We start from the raw sequence: 20,113 nt of genomic DNA on the forward strand, positions 1-20,113 counted from the left end.
ACCTTTGGGCTAGGTGGTGGTGATACTAAGCATGAATATACCTAATAATGTGTGTCTTTTTTTATAGAATTGGTAGGTGAGGGTACCATTAGGTTGATGAGAGATAAGAACATCTAAAAAATAGATAGGGTTATCTTTTTGAGTTTCTATAGTGAATTGGATGTGGAAAGAAATGTTGTTGAGGTGATGGAAGAAACAATCCATAGAAGTTTGGCCTTAAATCTACACAAAAAAAGACATCATCAAGAAATCAAAACCAACATTTGGGATTAAGATGGAAGTTGTTTAAGGCTATAGCTTCAAAATGTTTCATAAGAATTTTAGAAACAGTATGAGGTAAGGATGACCGCATAGCTACCTTCAATCCATTCATAGTAGGTAATTTTAAAGGTAAAAAAGGTGGAGATGAGGTATATTTTCACAATGTTAACAATTTCAAGGTGAATGAGTTTGGGGATAATGTTGAGGGCTTCAGGAATTAGTATTTTGATTAATAATGAAATAAAATCATAACAAACCATGACATCATGTTCATCAATGCTAAGAACACTCCCATAATTCTAAACATCTTATCTTTTTTACCAAAAAGTATTTCTATCTACTCCTTATTATTTCTATATCATTCATGAAGACGTCACTCTAATAATCTCAATTGAGAAGATGACCATAAACTTAACCAATCTTGAAAGCCTACTATCTATCCACTTATTCAATAAACCCTTCGAGTTATTCCTTATACCTAGCTTTTAATTTCCTTTACTCCCCTTGACCCCATCCATCATCACTCTTTTTTAATTCCTTTCCTCTCCATTCATATCTATTTTCTTCCATTCATCCTTTTTACCTTTCTTTCTTGAGTGACTTGACTCCCCTCCTCTTCCTAGTTCTTCTCTACATCTTCTTTATGTTCCTTTCAACCTTTCACCTCCACTTTTGTTACTTAATGTCTCATTCAATTATCATCTATCTATTTATTTTATTTATTATATTTTTTTATTTTAAATTTTCCCTAATTTATTTTTATTATCTTAATTTGCTAAATTTGTTAACCTTGCCTTCATTATAATATTTCTCAATAATTGTTATTTTAATATTTTAATAATATTTGTCAATATTTATTTGTTTATTTTAATGAATTTCGTAAAGTTACTCTTTATCTTTTATAATATTGAATATAATATTTACTTCAACTTGTAAATTTTTTTAATCATTCCTTTAATTTTTATTTTAATAATGATTTAAATATCTACTAGAAAGGTAAAATATTTCAAAAACTTAACCATAATTCAATAAATATATATATATATATAGAAAAAATGTGAATCCTACCATGTTGAGATTACACTTAATAAAAAAGTCTACCTTTAAATATATGACATGGCATTTCTCAATAAAATATTTTTTCTTCGAAAATTGTTATGGAAAAAAATTAAAAACAATATTGAAATTTATTTGAATTTACGGAATGTGTATTTAGAATGTGGTGATTTTTTTTAGTTTTCTAAATTTTATTAGAAATTTAATAGAAAAGGGGACTTTTTAAGGGGAATTCTAATGTAGGGTTGTCATCTCATCAAGATTGTTATTATTAGATTTGAATTAAAGATATATAAAAAGATTTTGATAAGAAAAACAAAAAGTTTGAAATTTAATCATAAATTAGAAAAAATTATAATTTTAAATTACTACATTCATATATTTTGAGTGACTAATCCTTTTTTAATATTAATTTGAGTGTTTAATCCTTTTTTATATTAAAAATATAATTTTGAGAAAAATTTAGAATAAGCTTCCCAATTTTAAACAAGAAAGGTAGAAAAATAACATGAAAAATGCCCCCATTTTAAACCAAAGGGAGAAAAGTTAGCTTGTTAGCCTATTTAATCTGAAAAGGTAGTAAAATACATCATTCCATTATGCCATTTTAGAAAGGTAATATGAAAATTTTTGGTGTTGATGTCTGGATTGAGTTATTATATTGGACGATTGATTGAGAGTTTTTCTTGCATTGGAGCATGTTTAAAGTTGGAAAAAGAAAAATAAAGTTGTAAACAAAAAAATAGTTTGGAAATTGTTTATTTTATTATTAAATTATGTAATAGGGTGAAAATTTTTTAAAATCTAAATCATCCATAATTTTATGGTTAAAAAAAAAGAAATTGTAAAAACTATATTCAGAAATAAACCACCACCCTATGGATTATCTTAATTATAATAATGATTAATTTTCATGGTAAATTGCTGGTTAATATCAATTTCAATGTTGAGACATTTTAGAAAACTGAGTGTGGACAAATGTATTTTTAAATACATGTATTACTATAAATACTTTTTTATAAACCTTTACCTTACATAGTTTTCCGGCAAGTTTGAAAGTACACTGTTACAAATAACCACAGCCAGACATGCATACATTGTTAAGCGAATTTTAGGCTCTATTTTAAAAAAGAAGAATCGAATTTTAACCACAGTCAGACATGCATACATTGTTAAGCGAATTTTAGGGTCTATTTTAAAAAAGGAAGAATCGAATTTTATGCTCTGACGGGCATTGGTTGCACATTGCCGCGTATAGTCAAAAGTGTATAAAGCCTAAAGTTGAATGGCAGATGGTAGAAATCGAAAAGATATGGTTTGTTGTCAATAATGTCATGACCCGGACTTTCTGGTTTTTGTACAATTACGAAACTGAAATCGTGGATGTCCAATTTGATAAGTGCAGGCATTGGGCAGGTCTACAGAATTGAAGGGGACGACAAGGATGTAATATTCCATCCCTGGTTTATGTCATGGCTGGTGGGCTAATGTCATACCACCATGATGACAAGACATTGTAGGAGGAAGATATGAAGATAGTTATAATTGTGAAATTTCATTTTTGTTACTTTAAGAAAACTGATTTTAGATTATCTTCCGGATACATCATACAAAAAAAAATTTCATCAAGGTTTTGAATCAGCAACCGTGATTCATCTTCAGAATATAAATATAAGATTCTTCTTCATCGAAATTTTGAACCAGCAATGATGATTCATCTTGAGAATATCTTCATCAAAATTTTGAACCAGCAATAATGATTCATCTTCGGAATATAAATATATCCAGAAAATAATCTCAAAAAATAATCTGACCAATAATAAAATTTGCAGAAACCTCAAACACAAAAACTGATTTTGTAATCTCAACTATATAGAATCATCCACTGAACCATTCAAACATCGCCTATAAAAATCATGAGATAGGAACGAATTAATGTGATTTTAAAATACCTTTCAACTAACCATTGGAGGATTGCTTCGGCGGCCGTGGATAATAAATAAATTTAAGTTTTTTATTTATTGCATATTGAAACCTTCATTTCAAGTTGTTTATATACTCCAACACAAACGCATATTGACATCTTTATACACTAAGTGTGAATTGTTTTCCATTTTGAACACACGAAAGTTTATGCTCTCGTTTTCCTTTCTAAAGTTCTTATTATTATTGATGAAGAGGAAGAGCGTTGTTAAAATTATCTGATGGACTACCATTATTCCTTAAGAAATCAAGATTTATATCTTCTATTAATGTTTTGGTTACTCGTATAATATGTCATGCATATGCCATTATGCCATTTTAAAAGTACATTTAATGATTAATATTATATTTAAAAATTTATATAAATATTTATTAAAAATATAATAATAAATTAAAATTTAATATTACCTTTTCATACTTTTTATTTAATTTGAAATATTTTTTAAATTTAGAAAATAACCTATTTTTGAATGAATATTTGTTGATAAATTAAAAGTGAGAGTTTAATGAATATTTCTTTATAATCTAAAAGTAAGAGTTTAAGGTTGGGAGAGTTTAACAAAACTAGGATACACAATGATTATATAATCTTGATTTAAAGATGAAAAGAAATGGTGGTGGAGTATTCCTTGGAAGATGCATGCTTCCTTGAAGTGCAAATTAACTATGTGGATAGTACTACCCAAAAAATTGTTGGCTTGGGAGAATGACTTAAATAGAGGATGGATTGGCCTTGGCCTTAATAGCAGTTCACTATGTAAGAATAACAGGGAATCAATTCATCACTTTTTCATCGTATGTCCACATGCAAAACAAGTTCTAAGGTCCATGTTAGTAGAATTAAAGTCAAAAGGTATCCTTGGAAAAATCTATGTTTGGAGGAATGCATGATGAATTGGTTAGTGGATAGGTCTATAAAAAAATTGAAGCCTTTCTTGTCCTATTTTTTTAAGGTATTTGGTGCGCTATAAAATCTAGTGTTTTTAGAGATATCTATACGCCCCACCCCTTTGAAATTTTAATTAGCAAGATCATCAAGCTATATGAGGACTTAGGGGTTGTTTTAAAGTATAAAATTCCAAGGGCATGGAGATACCCTGGGGTTTTTTGGATGGAGATAACCAAGGTCATAATTTTATTTGCAGTGTGTCTTTTCTATGCTTTATCTGAGTATACTCATTACCTATTGTTGATAGTACTAAAAATTCATCAACCAAGGGGGTCTTTCCGATGTTAAGTGCCAATAAGACTTCACACCATTTAGTGTAGGAGCACCATCTAGAGTACTGGCCTGACTACCATGTATCCTTGTAGATTCTCCTTGGCTACAAAGTTCAACAAAAAAGAGTAATACACACATATTTTTGGATCAACAAGTGAGTATGCCTTGCAAAATGTTCAATTACGGAAAGGATCAAGGTCCTTCTACCAAAACGTAAGAGAATAGTGAGCCCTTTAAAGACAAGTAATAGTACTAATCTAGAAAAGGAACATGAGCATATATGTATAAATGAATTGTTGATCAACCAGCAGAAATAATTCACAAGGAAGCATCGATTGTTAAAACAAATACAACACACCTTCGAAAATATAATTACTAAATCCACCGAAGTTCAATTTACTTAGTACAGATGTAAATAACATATATTGCAAATATTCAAAGAATGATATTACAATATTCATGACATATGCATGAAAGCGTGCTAGCTCAATGAGCTTCTAAATTAAGTAAAAGTTCCAATATACATCAATATAGTGAACACCACTAGCCCCAATAGTGGAGCATTAAAGCAATCACTCGCTCCTCTGAAACAACTATCTTACTCTCCAATACCTGGTAGGAGGAGCCAAGGTAAAAAGTCCTTTACATGAGCAATGAGGGTGTATATATAACAAATGGGGTGATCATTCACATCCCTTGTGAGTCTTGGACTACCCTCATGACTATTTGACTCCTCAATGACCTTTCAACTTCCTACATGACTTTTCATATTACATGAATGACTCTTGGACTTCCACTCTACACTACATTTCTCTAATATTGAATTTACATAATCCACAAATGGTGTGGCAAATAATGATTCGTGACAGGACATGACATGACATTGATGACATAGACTACATGATGATGTGGCGGAGCCAAGTTGTCCTTCTTGATGCTTTTTCTTCCATAAAAGATGTATTCAATACATGTTCAGGTCATTTACTGTTATTTTATTTCATTCCATTTGCAAAAGTCATTTTAGGGTTTTTAGGTCTCACTAGGTCTAGGGTTTGCCACCATGGTCTTCAAAAACTCAATAAGAGGTCAACATGCACATGAGGATGTCTAATAAGTTCATAAATTAGAAATTCACTGATGACATGCTTCAGAAAATGTTTTTACCTTAAAACTCTATTTTGAGGTGAAAACAGGGTTTTTTTCTATTTCATGTACAAATTTTATGTAATTTCAAAGTTTTCATATGTAATAAGCTCCAGCTACTGCCCTTGTCACCTTGCCAACTCCAGCCATTGCAAGAAACAAAAACATCAAAGCATCAGTTCATCAAATGATCAAGAAGAGTCAAATTGCAAAATGAAAAACAGGGTCTTTTTAAAAGCAAAGTGAAAAGGACTTTAGAAAAGTGGGTTTGTAAATGAAAAATTAAAACCAAGAGGATATAAAGTTCTTCTTTGTGTTTGAAAGACTTCATTTTGTGCAAGAGAGAGAGCTAAAGGGAGAAAATCGGGTTTGTGGGAGAAAGAAGTGAAATTGTAGCAAAAATACGAACTTTCACCGGCGCTACACACCTGGGCATTGGCGCTACGCACCTGCCTGGTGCTACGCACTGGGCGCAGGTTTTGCACTACGCATACAAAGTGTGCTACGCACTTGGGAGGCAACGCTACGCATCTACTGTTGAGCTCCAAATCACATTTCATCGCTTTCCTCTGCCTCCAATTTCACAAATAACCTCTCAACAAGTAAATGAATCCTCGCATTTGATCTAGCAAGGGATTTTTTCATCTATGGTGGTGATTTATGTGTTTAAAAATTAAATCCTAGTTGTATCCAAAATTGTCTTGCCAAGCTTGCACAGGGTTGTGTTTTCTGCTGTTTTAAATCCCTTGTGATTATATCCCTACACACCATGCCCTTACACCAAATTTCCCTAAATCCCTTCCTCTTTCCCCCTCCCATTGGCACTCACTCCCTATTACCAAACCCTAAGCCCTATACATTATTCATAAACATTAACCCTATACATTCCCTAAACCCTAATTCCCATTTCCTATTCCCCCATTACATTACTTCCACCATCAAAACCCTCATTTACAGTCATACTATCATTCAATCCCTCATTTCCCAAAAGAAAAACAACAGTCACCCTACTCACCCTCATACTTTAAAAATCTCTTCATACTCATCATTTTACACTCCAAATTTTCAAGTACGGAGACAGACTCAGCATATGAGAGGGATGATGAAATTGTTAGTGATTCTTCCCAAGAGGCTCATGCACCAAGAAGACCATATAAAGGAGGAAAACATATCCAGGAGGAGCTCACCACTCTCACAGAGTTACTACCTTGCCCTCTTGCAGTAAACTGTTTTAAACATCAGCCTTGTTACCAGTTTGGTGAAATGGTGGAGAGGGTGAAATATCACCATGAGCTTGCTAGGTTATTTGTCCTTCATATTCACAATGGCCAGGTGAACCTAGCTAGTGTCTCTTTCACTTTGACACTTGAAACCATTGCAACAGCAACAGGCATCCCTAATGTGGGTAAACAGTGGAATAAGGGGCAACATGTGGACAAAGAGCATTATGAGCCTTACATCAAGGATAGTTATTAGAGGCAAATCAGTAGGGTCTTTCCTTTTAGATACTTGCAAGATACTTATGCTCCACTCATGAAACTCATCATCAAGTATTTCACCTGTCAAGGGAGGTTTTCTCGTCTGTATACGTACCATGTTAGATTACTGATGCATTCACAAGAGTGATGACGATGAACCTCCCATATTTTATATGCATAAATATTGAGAAGATGGCTATATATGTGCAAAGGAAACCTCCTCCTCAGTAGTTCAGTAGAATTTACCATTCTTCATTGATTAAAATTGTTGTTTTGCATCAACTAGGCTTGTTGAATATTTCATGGGATACCTTCATTGCACATGAGGTTTTCAAAAGCCCTCAGTTGACTCCATCAGTGCTTCAAGAGGAAGGAGTGCCTTCAAACCAGCCAGATGTTCATGAGACTAAAACTACAGGTGTGCTAGTGTTTGCCACTTATGAAAAAGGCACAAGGTGACTATTTGCAACTGCCAAACGAGTATTATCTCCACCAGGGGTGGAAGGGGTCTCATTTCCTTCACCAGAACACAGGCAAATGCTATCTTCACCTGGGGTGAAAGGGGCTTTGCCTTCTTCTTCAATAGTACAGGTACATGATAAAAGAAAGTAACATTTGCATTATGAAGGATCTTCTGAAGGTCAAGATAGAGATTTTGTTTTGGTTCTAGAAGAGGACACTGATTTAGGCTCCCAAAGCTCAAGACTCAAGGAGGTCATCAAAGAGAAAGAAGCTGACATCCATGCCTTATCACTTGACCTTGAGAGGGCTAAGTGGATTATTAACTTCCTTGAGCAAGAGAATAAGCAATTGCAGGACAAGCAAACAATCATGAAGTTGCAAAACATTAGGGAAAACAGGCAAGCAGCAAAAAGAAGGAAAGTCAAATTGACACCCCTTGGGTAAGAAATTGAGGTTGACTGGTAATCATGGTTAGAGAGGGTAAACATTCACTTTGAGAGATTGCTTGAGAAATCTAACATGGAGAAGAAAATTTTGCACCACATGGCTTATCACTATTTGGCCCGGAACAAAATTTGTAAGACAAGGATAAAAAGTCTAAAAGCCAAGTTAAAGAGAGTTTTGAGGAGCAAAAAAGAGCAAGATAGCCTCAAGATCTTGGCTGAAGCATCATTGGCCTAGCATAGCACCTAACAAAGATGACTCATGCCAAATTTCAAGAAATTCGGTGAAGTTTTGGTCATTTTTGAATTTTTGAGGCAAAAAACAAGGTTTTTCAACAGGTGACGCTACGCTTTTGATGGGGGCCTCCATTTGCAAAAAACCTTAAATTTTTGGAATCACCATGAAAATTTATGCATGCTTGGAAATGGCTGAGAAGTTTTGACAAGTTCCTGACCTCCAAAAGGGCCAAAAACACCCAAAAAGTGCCCTCTCTGCCATTTTTTGGCCACACAGGAAGCAGTCTTGGGAGATTGCATTTTTGGACGGGAAAATGGGCTCCAAATCAAAAAAATTCAAGTTGTCCCAGAAAGTAGATTCACCAAGCTTTCCAATGAGCTATTCTGCACGTAATTTGGACTTTGGAAAGTCTTCCAAAAGTGGCCTAGAAAAAGCGCTACGCATAGAATCAGTTGCGCTACACATAGGAGAAAAATTTGCCAATTTTGCCTGTTTGCTCAGAATTTCGCCTAATTTTCTACCAGTTTGACTTTTTCTCTCTCATGGTCAAATTCATGATGTAATATGATGTAAATTGATGTACTATGATGTAAAAATGATGAAAATTTACTTAAGGATGTAGATACATCAGTTTTAGGTGGTTTTGAGTTGAATGAATCTGTTTCCATAGTTTTAGAGGCAAGTTGTTCCACTGCTTATTTCTCAGTTCCTAGTTTAGATCTTGTTGAAATAGCTCCTTGACTCATGTATTCGACCCCTAATGGATAACATAGGTGGTTTGATGCCTATATCTTGTACTTTCTTAGTCATTTGTCAAGGTTGGACTCTTTTGGATGCTTTGAGCTTCATTGTACATCACTTCTGCAGTTTGGCAAGGAAATAAACAATCAGGGTTTTGCAACATTTTGTGGGATTCTTGTGGCAAGGTGATTTAGTATTATTTTCTCCTCTGTTATTCAGTTTATCATACGTTTATGTGTGCCATCATCTCTCTCTTTTTCTGCATAACTAAATGAATCAAGTGTAAAATGTGGAATTCTTTGATGTTTTAGTGCTCTGCCTTGGGGTTTATTTAGTTTTACATGTTTTCTGTTGTTTGAAGAGGACTCATGACATTTGCATGCCCTCTCCAACTCCTCACCAGTCTTTCTACTCACCATTACACCTAATTCAAAGTGCTAAAACACTTGTCTACCTCGCCCTACAAAAACCTCTGCAAATCTGAGTGCATTTCCCGGACTCAAAGCTGCCTTCCTCATCTGATCCACCAAACAACCATTTAAAAGTCAATCAAACTTCTCCGAGCATATACCTAGCATAAAATTAGTATTTACATCAGTCATCTCTAGCATTACTTGCCATATTTTCTTTGAGATTGACAAAGAGAGAGCCCTCTGTTGACCTGGTAGGGCTAGCTACTAGGTTAAGCATGGTTTGATGTTACCCTAGACTTGCCTTCCTTTATCTTGAGGTAGATTTAGGCACTAACACATGAGATATATGCTTTATTCTTCATATTTTCCCTCCAAAGGGTTGTGAATCAGATGGAGTCTTCATGTGGTCCTGATCTTTAGTCTTCTATTATAATCAAGTGTTCCTTTATCTTCTTGCTTGATGATCATCTTATCTCTTCAACTCCTTAGGTGTCTTCTAGCAGGGTCTCCTTCTCCATATCCTTCATCATCATCCTCTCATGACATAATAGAATACATGCGACTGCAATTCACCCATGACAAGATGACATCAGTGTGATAAACCCCTAGCCTAAGATTGATCTGTAAAATGTCGTGGATATTCCACTGGACAGTTCATCACAATAGATCTGATAATATTATATTAAAAATCTAAGATTCTACATTATTACAATTTTATTTAATTTCTAGATCTGTGGATTTTATTGTAATTAGTGCATGCATGCAAATGGGAATTATGAAAAAAAATAGAGAATGATAAAATAAGCTCACACACACATAAGACACAATATATGTTCTCTAGGAAACCCTTTCGGGAGAAAACCTAGCTGGAAGGTGAGGTCACTTCGCTCTCTTTCTCTGTTTGGAAATATGGCTGCAACTACAAAGAAGTAATGTCTATGGCCCATGGGCTCTTACAGTGCACCAATCCTCTGTGTGTGCCCTATATCTTATCTCTCATGGCTATATTCTCTCAACTAAGGAAAAAAATTCTCTTGAAGAATGGAATACGTCTTCCTCCTAGTGGCTCGGTTATAACACAACCCAATAGCCTACTAGTGGTTAAGTTTGACTACACATCAACTCTTAACTAGAGTTACAAAATAGACTCTTCAAGAGTCTTTTACATAACAAACACGTGGTTATCAGCTTTTCCATAAATAATCGGGGTTGACGCGGCATCCTCCCGAACTATAGGTGTGAAAAAAGAAGGTAAACTTCTGAGTAGCATAATTTTTGCATACGGGCTCCGATTGTCTAGTTGTACATCCAATCTACATGGGTGTGTGCATATAAGCAATACTTGTGATATATATATATATATATATATATATATATATATATATATATATATATATATATATATATATATATATATATATATATATATATATATACTTTAAAGTCATTGTGTAGTTTTCATATATTGCGCCCAGTAAGCTCATCCATAATTTGATTCGATTATGATCTGTGGTGTATTTATACATTTATTATTGTTATATTGTATATATATTGTGATGATATTGTAACCTCACAGCATAATTACATGCCCATAAAGATGAAAAACCACAACATAAATTTGTTGATATGTGACAGAGTTATGAGATGTTGTTTTCAGTTGATATATATATATATATATATATATATATATATATATCTATATTTTTTAAGGTGCATAATAAATATGGGGAGATTATTTCTTCTCATGGCCACTTGATTTCATTTGGGCACCCTCCCTCATCATTATATGATGCAGAACTTACCTGAAGGCAAAGATTGATTTCAACACTATCTAACAATCACTTAAAAAAAAAAACTTCAATTGAAAATGATTGGATGTTAGAGGTAAATTGAATTCGTGAAATTCAATTTTTATTATAACTATAAAAAGAATGCATACAAATAACTAATCTTTATTAGTCCCTGCCGGGGACTATAAGCGATCGATAGATCGCTGACTTTGGGTTGACCGACGCGATTTTTGGATATATTTTCCATATATCCTAAGTCGAACCAAGGTTTAGGGGGCGGAAAGGATTGGGGGTCTTATTACGCACTTCGCATCGTTCGAGGTGAATGGCACGTGGCGCGCGTGAAGGGCACGTGGTTGCATGCGCTCTGGTGGTCTGATCGGCGGCCAGGTGTCCCTCCTCGAGATGCTGGAAAGTTCAGCTTGGGTTTTACTGTCTTCGCGGCATTTGGGTTGGTATTGTTACTTGCTTGTTGAGCTCTGCAGTCTGTGCGATTTTTCGTCTGCGGTGGAGTTCCTGCCTGCTCGGGTATTGTTACTTGCTTGTTTAGCTCTGCAGTCTGTGTGATTTTTCATCTGCGGTGGAGTTCCTGCCTGCTCGGTGTGGCTTTGGTAAGTTCGGCTACTGTATGGCATTCTGGTTAAATACTGAGGGTTTCTGTTACCTGCATGCAAGAGTCCATGGTTATGTCACTTCCGCAAGAAGCATTGCAGGTTATGGATGTGGTGCTTCGTCAAGCAGCTCTGAGAGTGTAAGCCTACAATTTACCAAATAAATGATAACATTGTGGCTCTTTTTGCTTTTTGGATTTGCCATAAAATATGCTCTATAAATGCTTACAATATTTAATGTTTGCATTGGCAGTTTCGTTGAAAAAGGGAGATCGTTCTTTGGGAAACACTTTGGCGTTGAGAAGCTTCAGGGGGGTTTGGTGGCCTATCGGGGGTTTTATCAATCTATTCGGCCCGCGCAAGATAATCTTCTCACTTTAAATATAGGTACGGTGTTGTTCTGATAACCAGCTTGAGAAAAATTCTTAAATCTTCTTGAATTTTGATATACACAGTTGTAAGAGATAATAATTTTGTGCCGTAGACATTGCTGCGGCGCCCTTCTATGATTCTGTCGAGTTACCAAGCTTTATTAGTGAGGCCTTTCGAAAAGACGTGCGGGAGTTGGACCGCGAATTTTCTAGAAATGACTCCGTCGGTGACGGGATGCGATCCAGGGTATGAGGAGTTTGTTTGCGTTATTCTTCACGTTGTTTTGGTTGCAAGGACATGATTTCTTTTTCTAGTTGGGGATTTCCTTTCCTTTTGCTAACTGGAACATAAATATGACCAAGTGACTTGTAGCTTTTATATAATTTTTGTTTGTGCGGCAGTTGAAAAGGTTGCTTAAACGTCTTCGTGTCGAAACTATTCATATCAGGCATAGTTATCGAATTAAAGGTTTGACTGATAGGCCTTTGGAGGTTTTAAGGTGTGTTAATTCTTAGGTTTAAGGGGCTTCCTGAAATTTATTGTTTTTATTTGGCTTTCTAGATATTGCTCAGATTTTTGTCTCTTCCTATTAGGAATTCAAAGCATGTGCATTGTTTTATTTGAATAGTTTTGATAGCAATGGAGTGCAACTCTCTATTGTCGACTATTTCCAACAACAGTACAAGCTGACTCTCTGATTGCGGGGCTTTCCGGCGATCGAAGCCGGTAATAAAGAGAAAAAGAAATATATTCCCATCGAGGTAAACTCTTATCGTATTTATGAAATATTGTGATGTGGTTGTTGTAGAATTATTGAGTTATTCTATTATGGCATGTCATTTATAAAATTATCGGATGCAGCTTTGTCGGATTCAAATGGATCAGCCTTATATCAAAGTTCTAACCGAACAACAACGAAGTGGTTTATTAAATCTAACTTGTTTACATCCCCAAGACCGAAGGGAGAGAACTAAAGTGGTAAGTCCATAGATCGTTCATCCGTGGCAATGTTGTTTCATACGTTCTTGCATTTTAGTATTAAGCAGAAATAACATTACCTTTTTCGTTTTATCTTCAAAAGTCAACACCAAGAGAGTGAATCAATATACTTGTGTGTATGTGTTTTAGATTGGAGGACAATTGAGAGATTCAACTACCAAAGATGCTGCCGAATTTGGTATTCAAATCAACACGTTGATGACAGAAGTCCCCGGGAGGGTCTTACCTCCACCAAAGGTACCTGTGATCATATATTTGAGCATTATCTATTTCTAACATATTTATTGAATGCTTTTTGTGAATTCTGTATCGTTTGTTTCATTGCAGATAATGTACAAGGCTTATGAAGAAAATCCAAGAGAAGGTTCATGGAATATGAGAGGAAAGGTATGCAATATATTAATGCCAAATTGTAGAAACTATGGTTTAGTTGGATAAGGTACCCGACTTGTTTGACTCTCCCCAGCTTGTCTTTTAACATGTTGTACAGATTTGGGAGCATATGAATTTTCTTGCACAACATAACATCATTTTACCCTGCTGCATGTGTGTACCGAGCTGTGCATATGATAAAATACCTTTCAGCAGCTTGATCTTATTAGTCCCTGTCGGGGACTATATGCGATCGATAGATCGCTGACTTTGGGTTGACCAACGCGATTTTTGATTATATTTGCGATATAACCTAAGTCGAACCAAGGTTTTGAGGGTGGAAAGAATTTGGGGTCTTATGCGCTCTAGTGGTCTGATCGGCGGCCAGCTGTCCCTCCTCGAGATGCTGGAAAGTTCGGCTTGGGTTTTACTGTCTTCGTGGCATTTGGGTTGGTATTTTACTTGCTTGTTTAGCTCTGCAGTCTGTGCGATTTTTCGTCTGTGGTGGAGTTCCTGCCTGCTCGGGTATTGTTACTTGCTTGTTTAGCTGTGCAGTCTGTGCGATTTTTCGTCTGCAGTGGAGTTCCTGCCTGCTCGGTGTGGCTTTGGTAAGTTCGGCTACTGTATGGCATTCTGGTTAAATACTGAGGGTATACTGAGGGTTTCTCTTACCTGCATGCAAGAGTCCATGGTTATTTGAGCATTATAAGTTAATGGCATTCTGGTTGAATACTGAGGGTTTGTCTTCTGGTTAAATACTGAGGGTTTCTCTTACCTGCATGCAAGAGTCCATGGTTATTTGAGCATTATAAGTTAATGGCATTCTGGTTGAATACTGAGGGTTTGTCTTAGCTGTGGTCGGCATGCGCTGTGGTGGTCTGATCGGCGGCCAGCTGTTCCTCCTCGAGATGCTGGAAAGTTCGGCTTGGGTTTTACTGTCTTCGCGGCCTTTGGGTTGGTATTGTTACTTGCTTGTTTAGCTCTGCAGTCTGTGCGATTTTTCGTCTGCGATGGAGTTCCTGCCTGCTCGAGTATTGTTACTTGCTTGTTTAGCTCTGCAGTCTGTGCGATTTTTCGTCTGCGGTGGAGTTGCTGCCTGCTCGGTGTGGCTTTGGTAAGTTCGGCAACACACCAACCTCGCTTTTACAAAACCATGCAGCCATTTAACACTTTTACCAACCATAACCCCTCTAACAACCTCAGGACATTTTAGACATACACACGACAAGAAAACGAAAACAAAGAGCACTTGGAACATTCATGTAATTTCCTTAGATTCTCCAACTTATTTAACATTGAATCTCCTTCAGAGCCATTCAGTGGCAGCCAATTCGGCTTCAAAAGGCTTCAATGGCGACGGAGGAGCAAATTGAAGGACAATGCGAGGAAATGGACCGCGCCTGCTGCGTGGTTACAGGTGGCCGGGGTTTCGCAGCTCGCCATTTGGTAGTGAAGCTCATCCAATCCGATCTCTGGACTGTAAGAATTGCCGATGTGGCCCCCAAAATTGTATTGGACGAGGCCGAGGAGAATGGAACCCTGGGCCAGGCATTGCAATCGGGTCGTGCAGTATATTACAGTGCAGATCTCAGGGATAAGTCACAATTTCTCAAAGGTATTTAATCACTCAAAGAATTCCCCAATTTTGTGCAGGCTTAATGGTTTTTTTCTTTTCGAATCGATTTGCTTCCATATATATATATGATCTTGAGGCATTAATTGCCGAATCGCGGTTAATGTCAAGACAATGCCTCGAACTTTGCTTTTTTTTCTTAAATCTGGTTATTTTAAATCTTATTTGCATTTTGTCTCTTTCCGAAAAAGTAGTAGAAATCTTGCAATTTTGTCAATATAATGCCTTAATGTTACGGTTACCGGATATCTTAATTGGAATCAATGGTCATTTTAAATCTTAGCTACTTCTATTGTTTTCCCTGAACTAATTTTGCTAGCAAATCAGCGAACGTACATTCCGAAAGATGCAGTAATCGGCAAAATTATTAGCTAAAACCGAGTCTTACTGATTTCACAGGACATTTTGTGGAAGTTTTGATTCAGCTCGTAAGCTCAGCAGTTCTTGTAGAGTTGTAGAGTCTTGTTTCTATCGGTTGGAACTCTTGTAGTATTGTGTATGAGAATCCTGGCAGTCCAGGAGAATTGATGACTGATCATCTGTTGGGTGAAAGTGAAAAGTTGAAGCATTTAGAACGACTGTTGGTGGATTCCTCCAAGTGGACTTCGAATCCTCAGCCTGCCTCTGTTCTGCGAGGAAACCAGGCAAAGTCCTCTCGATTCCGAGTCTGGCTTGTTCTTGTGTCGTACTTGTGGGTTTGACTCAATGTCTCAAGTCAAACACGACTTGACGAATCGAATTCCTAAGTCTCGCGAGTCAGATTCTGCCGCACATCCATAAAACGATGAACTCTTGTTTTTATTTTTTTCTGATGGATTTCCAACTGCAAACATTTCATCTGTACAGAATCTATGGTGTTTCGTTGTATGTACTTTTATTTTTCTAGGTCGAAACGATTTATGAGTTAAAATTTGCATTACATGTTTATTTTAATCTTTCATATTAGTGGAAATATATTTTTTCATCAACTTTAGTGTATTTTTTAGCTGCGGAGTTCTCCCCCAGCTTTTCCTGAGCCCCTGTCAAACTCTTACTGTACGGCACCGTCAATTATATTGTTAAGACGAGTCTACTAATATTTTCAAAACCGAGTTTTGCATTAAATTGTCAAAGCATGAAGTATGAAATTTGAAAAGTGATAGTAAAACTACAAGGGACATTTAAACCAACCACATTTTGTCAATATTTGAAGCAGGATCACCCTTCCCAAATCAGTGAGAATGTGGGTGCCTGTTAAGCGTCGAGTTCCGTTTGAGTCCTAAGGTTTGCCATCTTAAAATATAAATAAAAACGAAGCATAACGTGGATACATTTCATTTTTCTACTGCTGCAGAGGTTAATGACTACTTGTATTGTTTTTTGGCATGTAAGATAATTTTTCGGTTCCAGTGGACACATAAGGTCACTAGCTGGAAAAAAGCCACCTTGAGCCCCCACAGTGACCTCATTTGTCTTGGAAGGTTGAAATCAAACTTGATCTGCAGTTTTTTTGTGGTTTTTGTAGGCCTCTTCTTCTTGGTTAATCCAGCTGTTGCTGCATTCTTCTGGAGGATATTGGACATTTACTGTCATGTTCTCTATTCAAGTCGTGGCCAAGATTTTGAAGTGGAACCTCTATGAGAACATTGATGGCAATAAAATGAACTAATGGCCATTGCATTGAAAGAAAACATTCAACAAGCTTAATCAACGCAATCAGTTGCTCTGTTGTATTGGGATGTCAACACCATCTACTCATCCAATTTGATTTGAATTATTTTCCAACATTACTGACTTGTATATTAGCTTATGACCATGAATTCATTTGACTTGTAACATGTAAAGCAATAGCGTCAAAAACACAACTCCCAAATATAACTGAGCAACACGTTAAACAGTGAAATTAGAGCCGATTATATAAGTGATCTCATATGCAGAGTTCTTTCGTGTCTCAAAATCAAGTCATTAAACAAAATCATGACAAACTATTAGTCATAAGGATAATTGACGGCAGGAACTTTCTCTGAGGATAATCTGTAAGTTATAAGTAATATGAAAGACAGTTACCCTTGAATATGCCCTACACGTTTCTATTGAATACCGTGTTATGGGAATGCTAGATCTACAAACATATAATTCAGAAAACTTTGGACAACAAGTAGAATTTGCAGCTCTGAATCACATTACTTTTGATATCTTGAAAGAAATGATGTACAAAGCAACAAGCTCAAAACTCTATCGGTCTAACATGACATTGAAGTGCCACAATTCTCTTTTATAGAATAAGAGACAAAGCGGAAATACTGAGAGGGAGGTGAATCAGTATTTCCCTTTTCTTTCTACAATTAGATTAGTTTGTTAACTTAAAACATCTAGAGCATTAAAAGAAACCATAAAACCACATCACATGAAGATCAGTACACCAGAATAATGTCCAAACAAGTGTCGTGTTATGTTTGATGTACATACAACATTTACCAAACAAGTCTGGAAGGAATTTTGTATGCAGTTCTTGATCTCCCTCCGACATTTTCCAACATTTGCCAACAATTCGTCTACTGTCCCTTTGTTGCTACTTTTTGATTTTGATTTCTTAGAACAAAAGCAGATTCCTTGCTGCAATTAAATTTCTATTTAAGATAATTAACCATAAATCTGTCTGCAAACACCAACCCCTGTAGTACTAACTATATGCTTTGTTTCAAAATTCAGTCAAATCGCAATATAAACAGTATTGGCAATTTCTCTGAGTTTGAGGACCCAATTCTTCATCAACGGACTTCTGCCAGATTTGAAAGGTACACAACATTTGCAAAATTTTGTCAATTGTTGCTATCATGTTGGTTTTGCTGATCACTATTTCTGTACTAATGTCCTTGGCATTGTATATCACCTTTGGCAGTGTGACAGCAGCTGGTCAGCTTATCACAAAAACTACAGTTGAAGTTGTAACATCTGAACGCACAGTTGCAGCCATTCTAGGAAAGTCTGGAAATCATCTTGTTAAAATTCAGCAGCTAAGCTGGTATAAAGAAGCATAAATTTCTGCAAATTCCATGGGATCCCCTTCAACTGAAAATTTTGAAACATGCAGACTTGGAATGAAGTGCTGTCATTGCTGTCAAAATGACATTGTATTGACAGAATGACAAAATGTTACAGCACAAATCCTATGTTCTTAAATGATCATCTTGTATCTGAACATTCATCTAGTGGAATGTTGCATTAATTATTAGTTGATAAAAATTGGCATTGGCAGTTTTTATTTTGTCTCTATGGCTCTTGATTCATTATGCTAATGTTTAATAAATTAGGCTCTTTATGTGTTATATATTTGATTTTATGTAGAAAATCAATGTTATAATTCAATTTGAACAAGTTTCATAAATATAAATTACTATCTACTATATTTAGTTACTTGAAATCATTTATCTAATATTTGGGTTTGTTTGTTTCTAATATTTGATAGCCATGTTGGTCATGCTTTACCATCATTCACCATTTTCTATCTACTATATTTAGTTACTTGAACTCATTTATTTAATAGTTGGGTTTGTTTATTTTTAATATTTGTTAACTACATTGCACACGCTTTACCATCATTCACCATTTTAATGATGATTGACCATTTTGACCATGGATTAGCGAGATGGCCATGCATTAGCATCACAACCATGTTAATTGTGATTAAACACTTTTTACTATTATTAATCATGATAAACATGCCAATTATAATTAAATTTAAAAATCTCTGATCCAATATAAAAATATTATTATTATTTGTTTTTATTTAATTATAATATCACACTCTATCTTTGATGTTTAAATAAATAATGCATTTTATGATTTAAATTACCCATATAATATTAAATACTGGTTATCCATTCATATTTAATTATAAGTATTAAATTATTTATAGTTTTAACTAAGTATAAATTTCCTATAATATTTTTATTATTCAGTATTCATAATGGAAAGATTACACTTCCAATCACAAAGAAAAAAAATTCCTTGAATAAAAAGATTCCCACATTGAAATGAACTTTTATGTATTTTTTAAAACAATGTTAATTGAATATGATTTTCATAATTTATAACATGTAATATCATTTCTCCCAGTTGTATTAACCTGCAATAATTAGCTTATGCCAAGGTAAGCCTTTCTTGTCACCAAGCCTTTCTTGTCACCAGGTATAAAGTTTAATAACATAATAAGTTTTAAAAAATCTAGCTGTCAAAACATTATTTCTAACTAATAAATAGAGTAATTTGAAGTGGTATAGTCAATCTCCATTCTTTTATTATTTTCAATTATCGCATTTTTCGTCATTCTATATGTCATCATACCTCCTATGCTTATGTTATGCCAAATAAATGAATTATATTAAACTATACTCCCTAATTAAGATAATCACAAAATAGAAAAACAACTATGTTTAATGGCATCTGTTTATTTGTGACGTAAGTCCTTTCATCATACTTCGAAAAAATTTCAATAAAAAACTAACTTAGTTAAATGGAACACAGATATTGCAGAAAACAAGAGTATACAACACCAAAAGATAATGAATTTTTTCTTGCAGATCATGATCAATTTACATTTCAACTCGTAAAGTTTAAATGTTTTTTTTAATTTTAATCTGTTTATTTTAGTTTTTAATTGATAAAATAAACTTATCAAAATTACTTTGCTATTGTACTTAGATCCTATATTTACTAACCCAAAACTATAAAAAAGACCAAAAGTCATGTCCTTTTGCATCACAACAAATTATTAATTAAATGCAACAAATTACTAATTAGAAATTAGATGCAGGGTTTATTTTCTTTGCTAATTAGTAATTGGACAAATTTAAAGTTCACACTAAAGTTATGATAAACAATATTTTTAAATAAATATATCTTTTGTTCTTTTGA

General features: G+C 34.9%; 2 protein-coding genes and 1 pseudogene across 2 annotated transcripts; all 3 read left to right on the top strand.

Moving 5' to 3' along the window:
• LOC149264496 (phospholipase A1-Igamma1, chloroplastic-like) overlaps positions 1-20,113 on the top strand; it is a 75,055-nt pseudogene that overhangs the window by 17,578 nt on the left and 37,364 nt on the right.
• Positions 11,911-12,911, top strand: LOC149264497 (protein argonaute 10-like). The gene is made up of 5 exons (XM_089370858.1): positions 11,911-11,981; positions 12,095-12,228; positions 12,326-12,459; positions 12,615-12,712; positions 12,842-12,911. The coding sequence occupies exons 1-5, from the start codon at positions 11,911-11,913 to the stop codon at positions 12,909-12,911; spliced, it is 507 nt and encodes a 168-aa protein (XP_089226984.1).
• Positions 12,620-14,957, top strand: LOC149264498 (protein argonaute 5-like). The gene is made up of 6 exons (XM_089371266.1): positions 12,620-12,712; positions 12,842-12,974; positions 13,075-13,191; positions 13,342-13,449; positions 13,540-13,599; positions 14,895-14,957. Exons 3-6 carry the CDS (start codon positions 13,090-13,092, stop codon positions 14,955-14,957), a joined length of 333 nt encoding a protein of 110 aa, XP_089227392.1. The 5' UTR covers positions 12,620-12,712; positions 12,842-12,974; positions 13,075-13,089.

Source organism: Pinus tabuliformis, chromosome 6 (genome assembly GCF_031772625.1).
Source record: "Pinus tabuliformis cultivar Carrire ecotype Pingquan chromosome 6, CPIR1, whole genome shotgun sequence".
NCBI lineage: Eukaryota > Viridiplantae > Streptophyta > Pinopsida > Pinales > Pinaceae > Pinus > Pinus tabuliformis.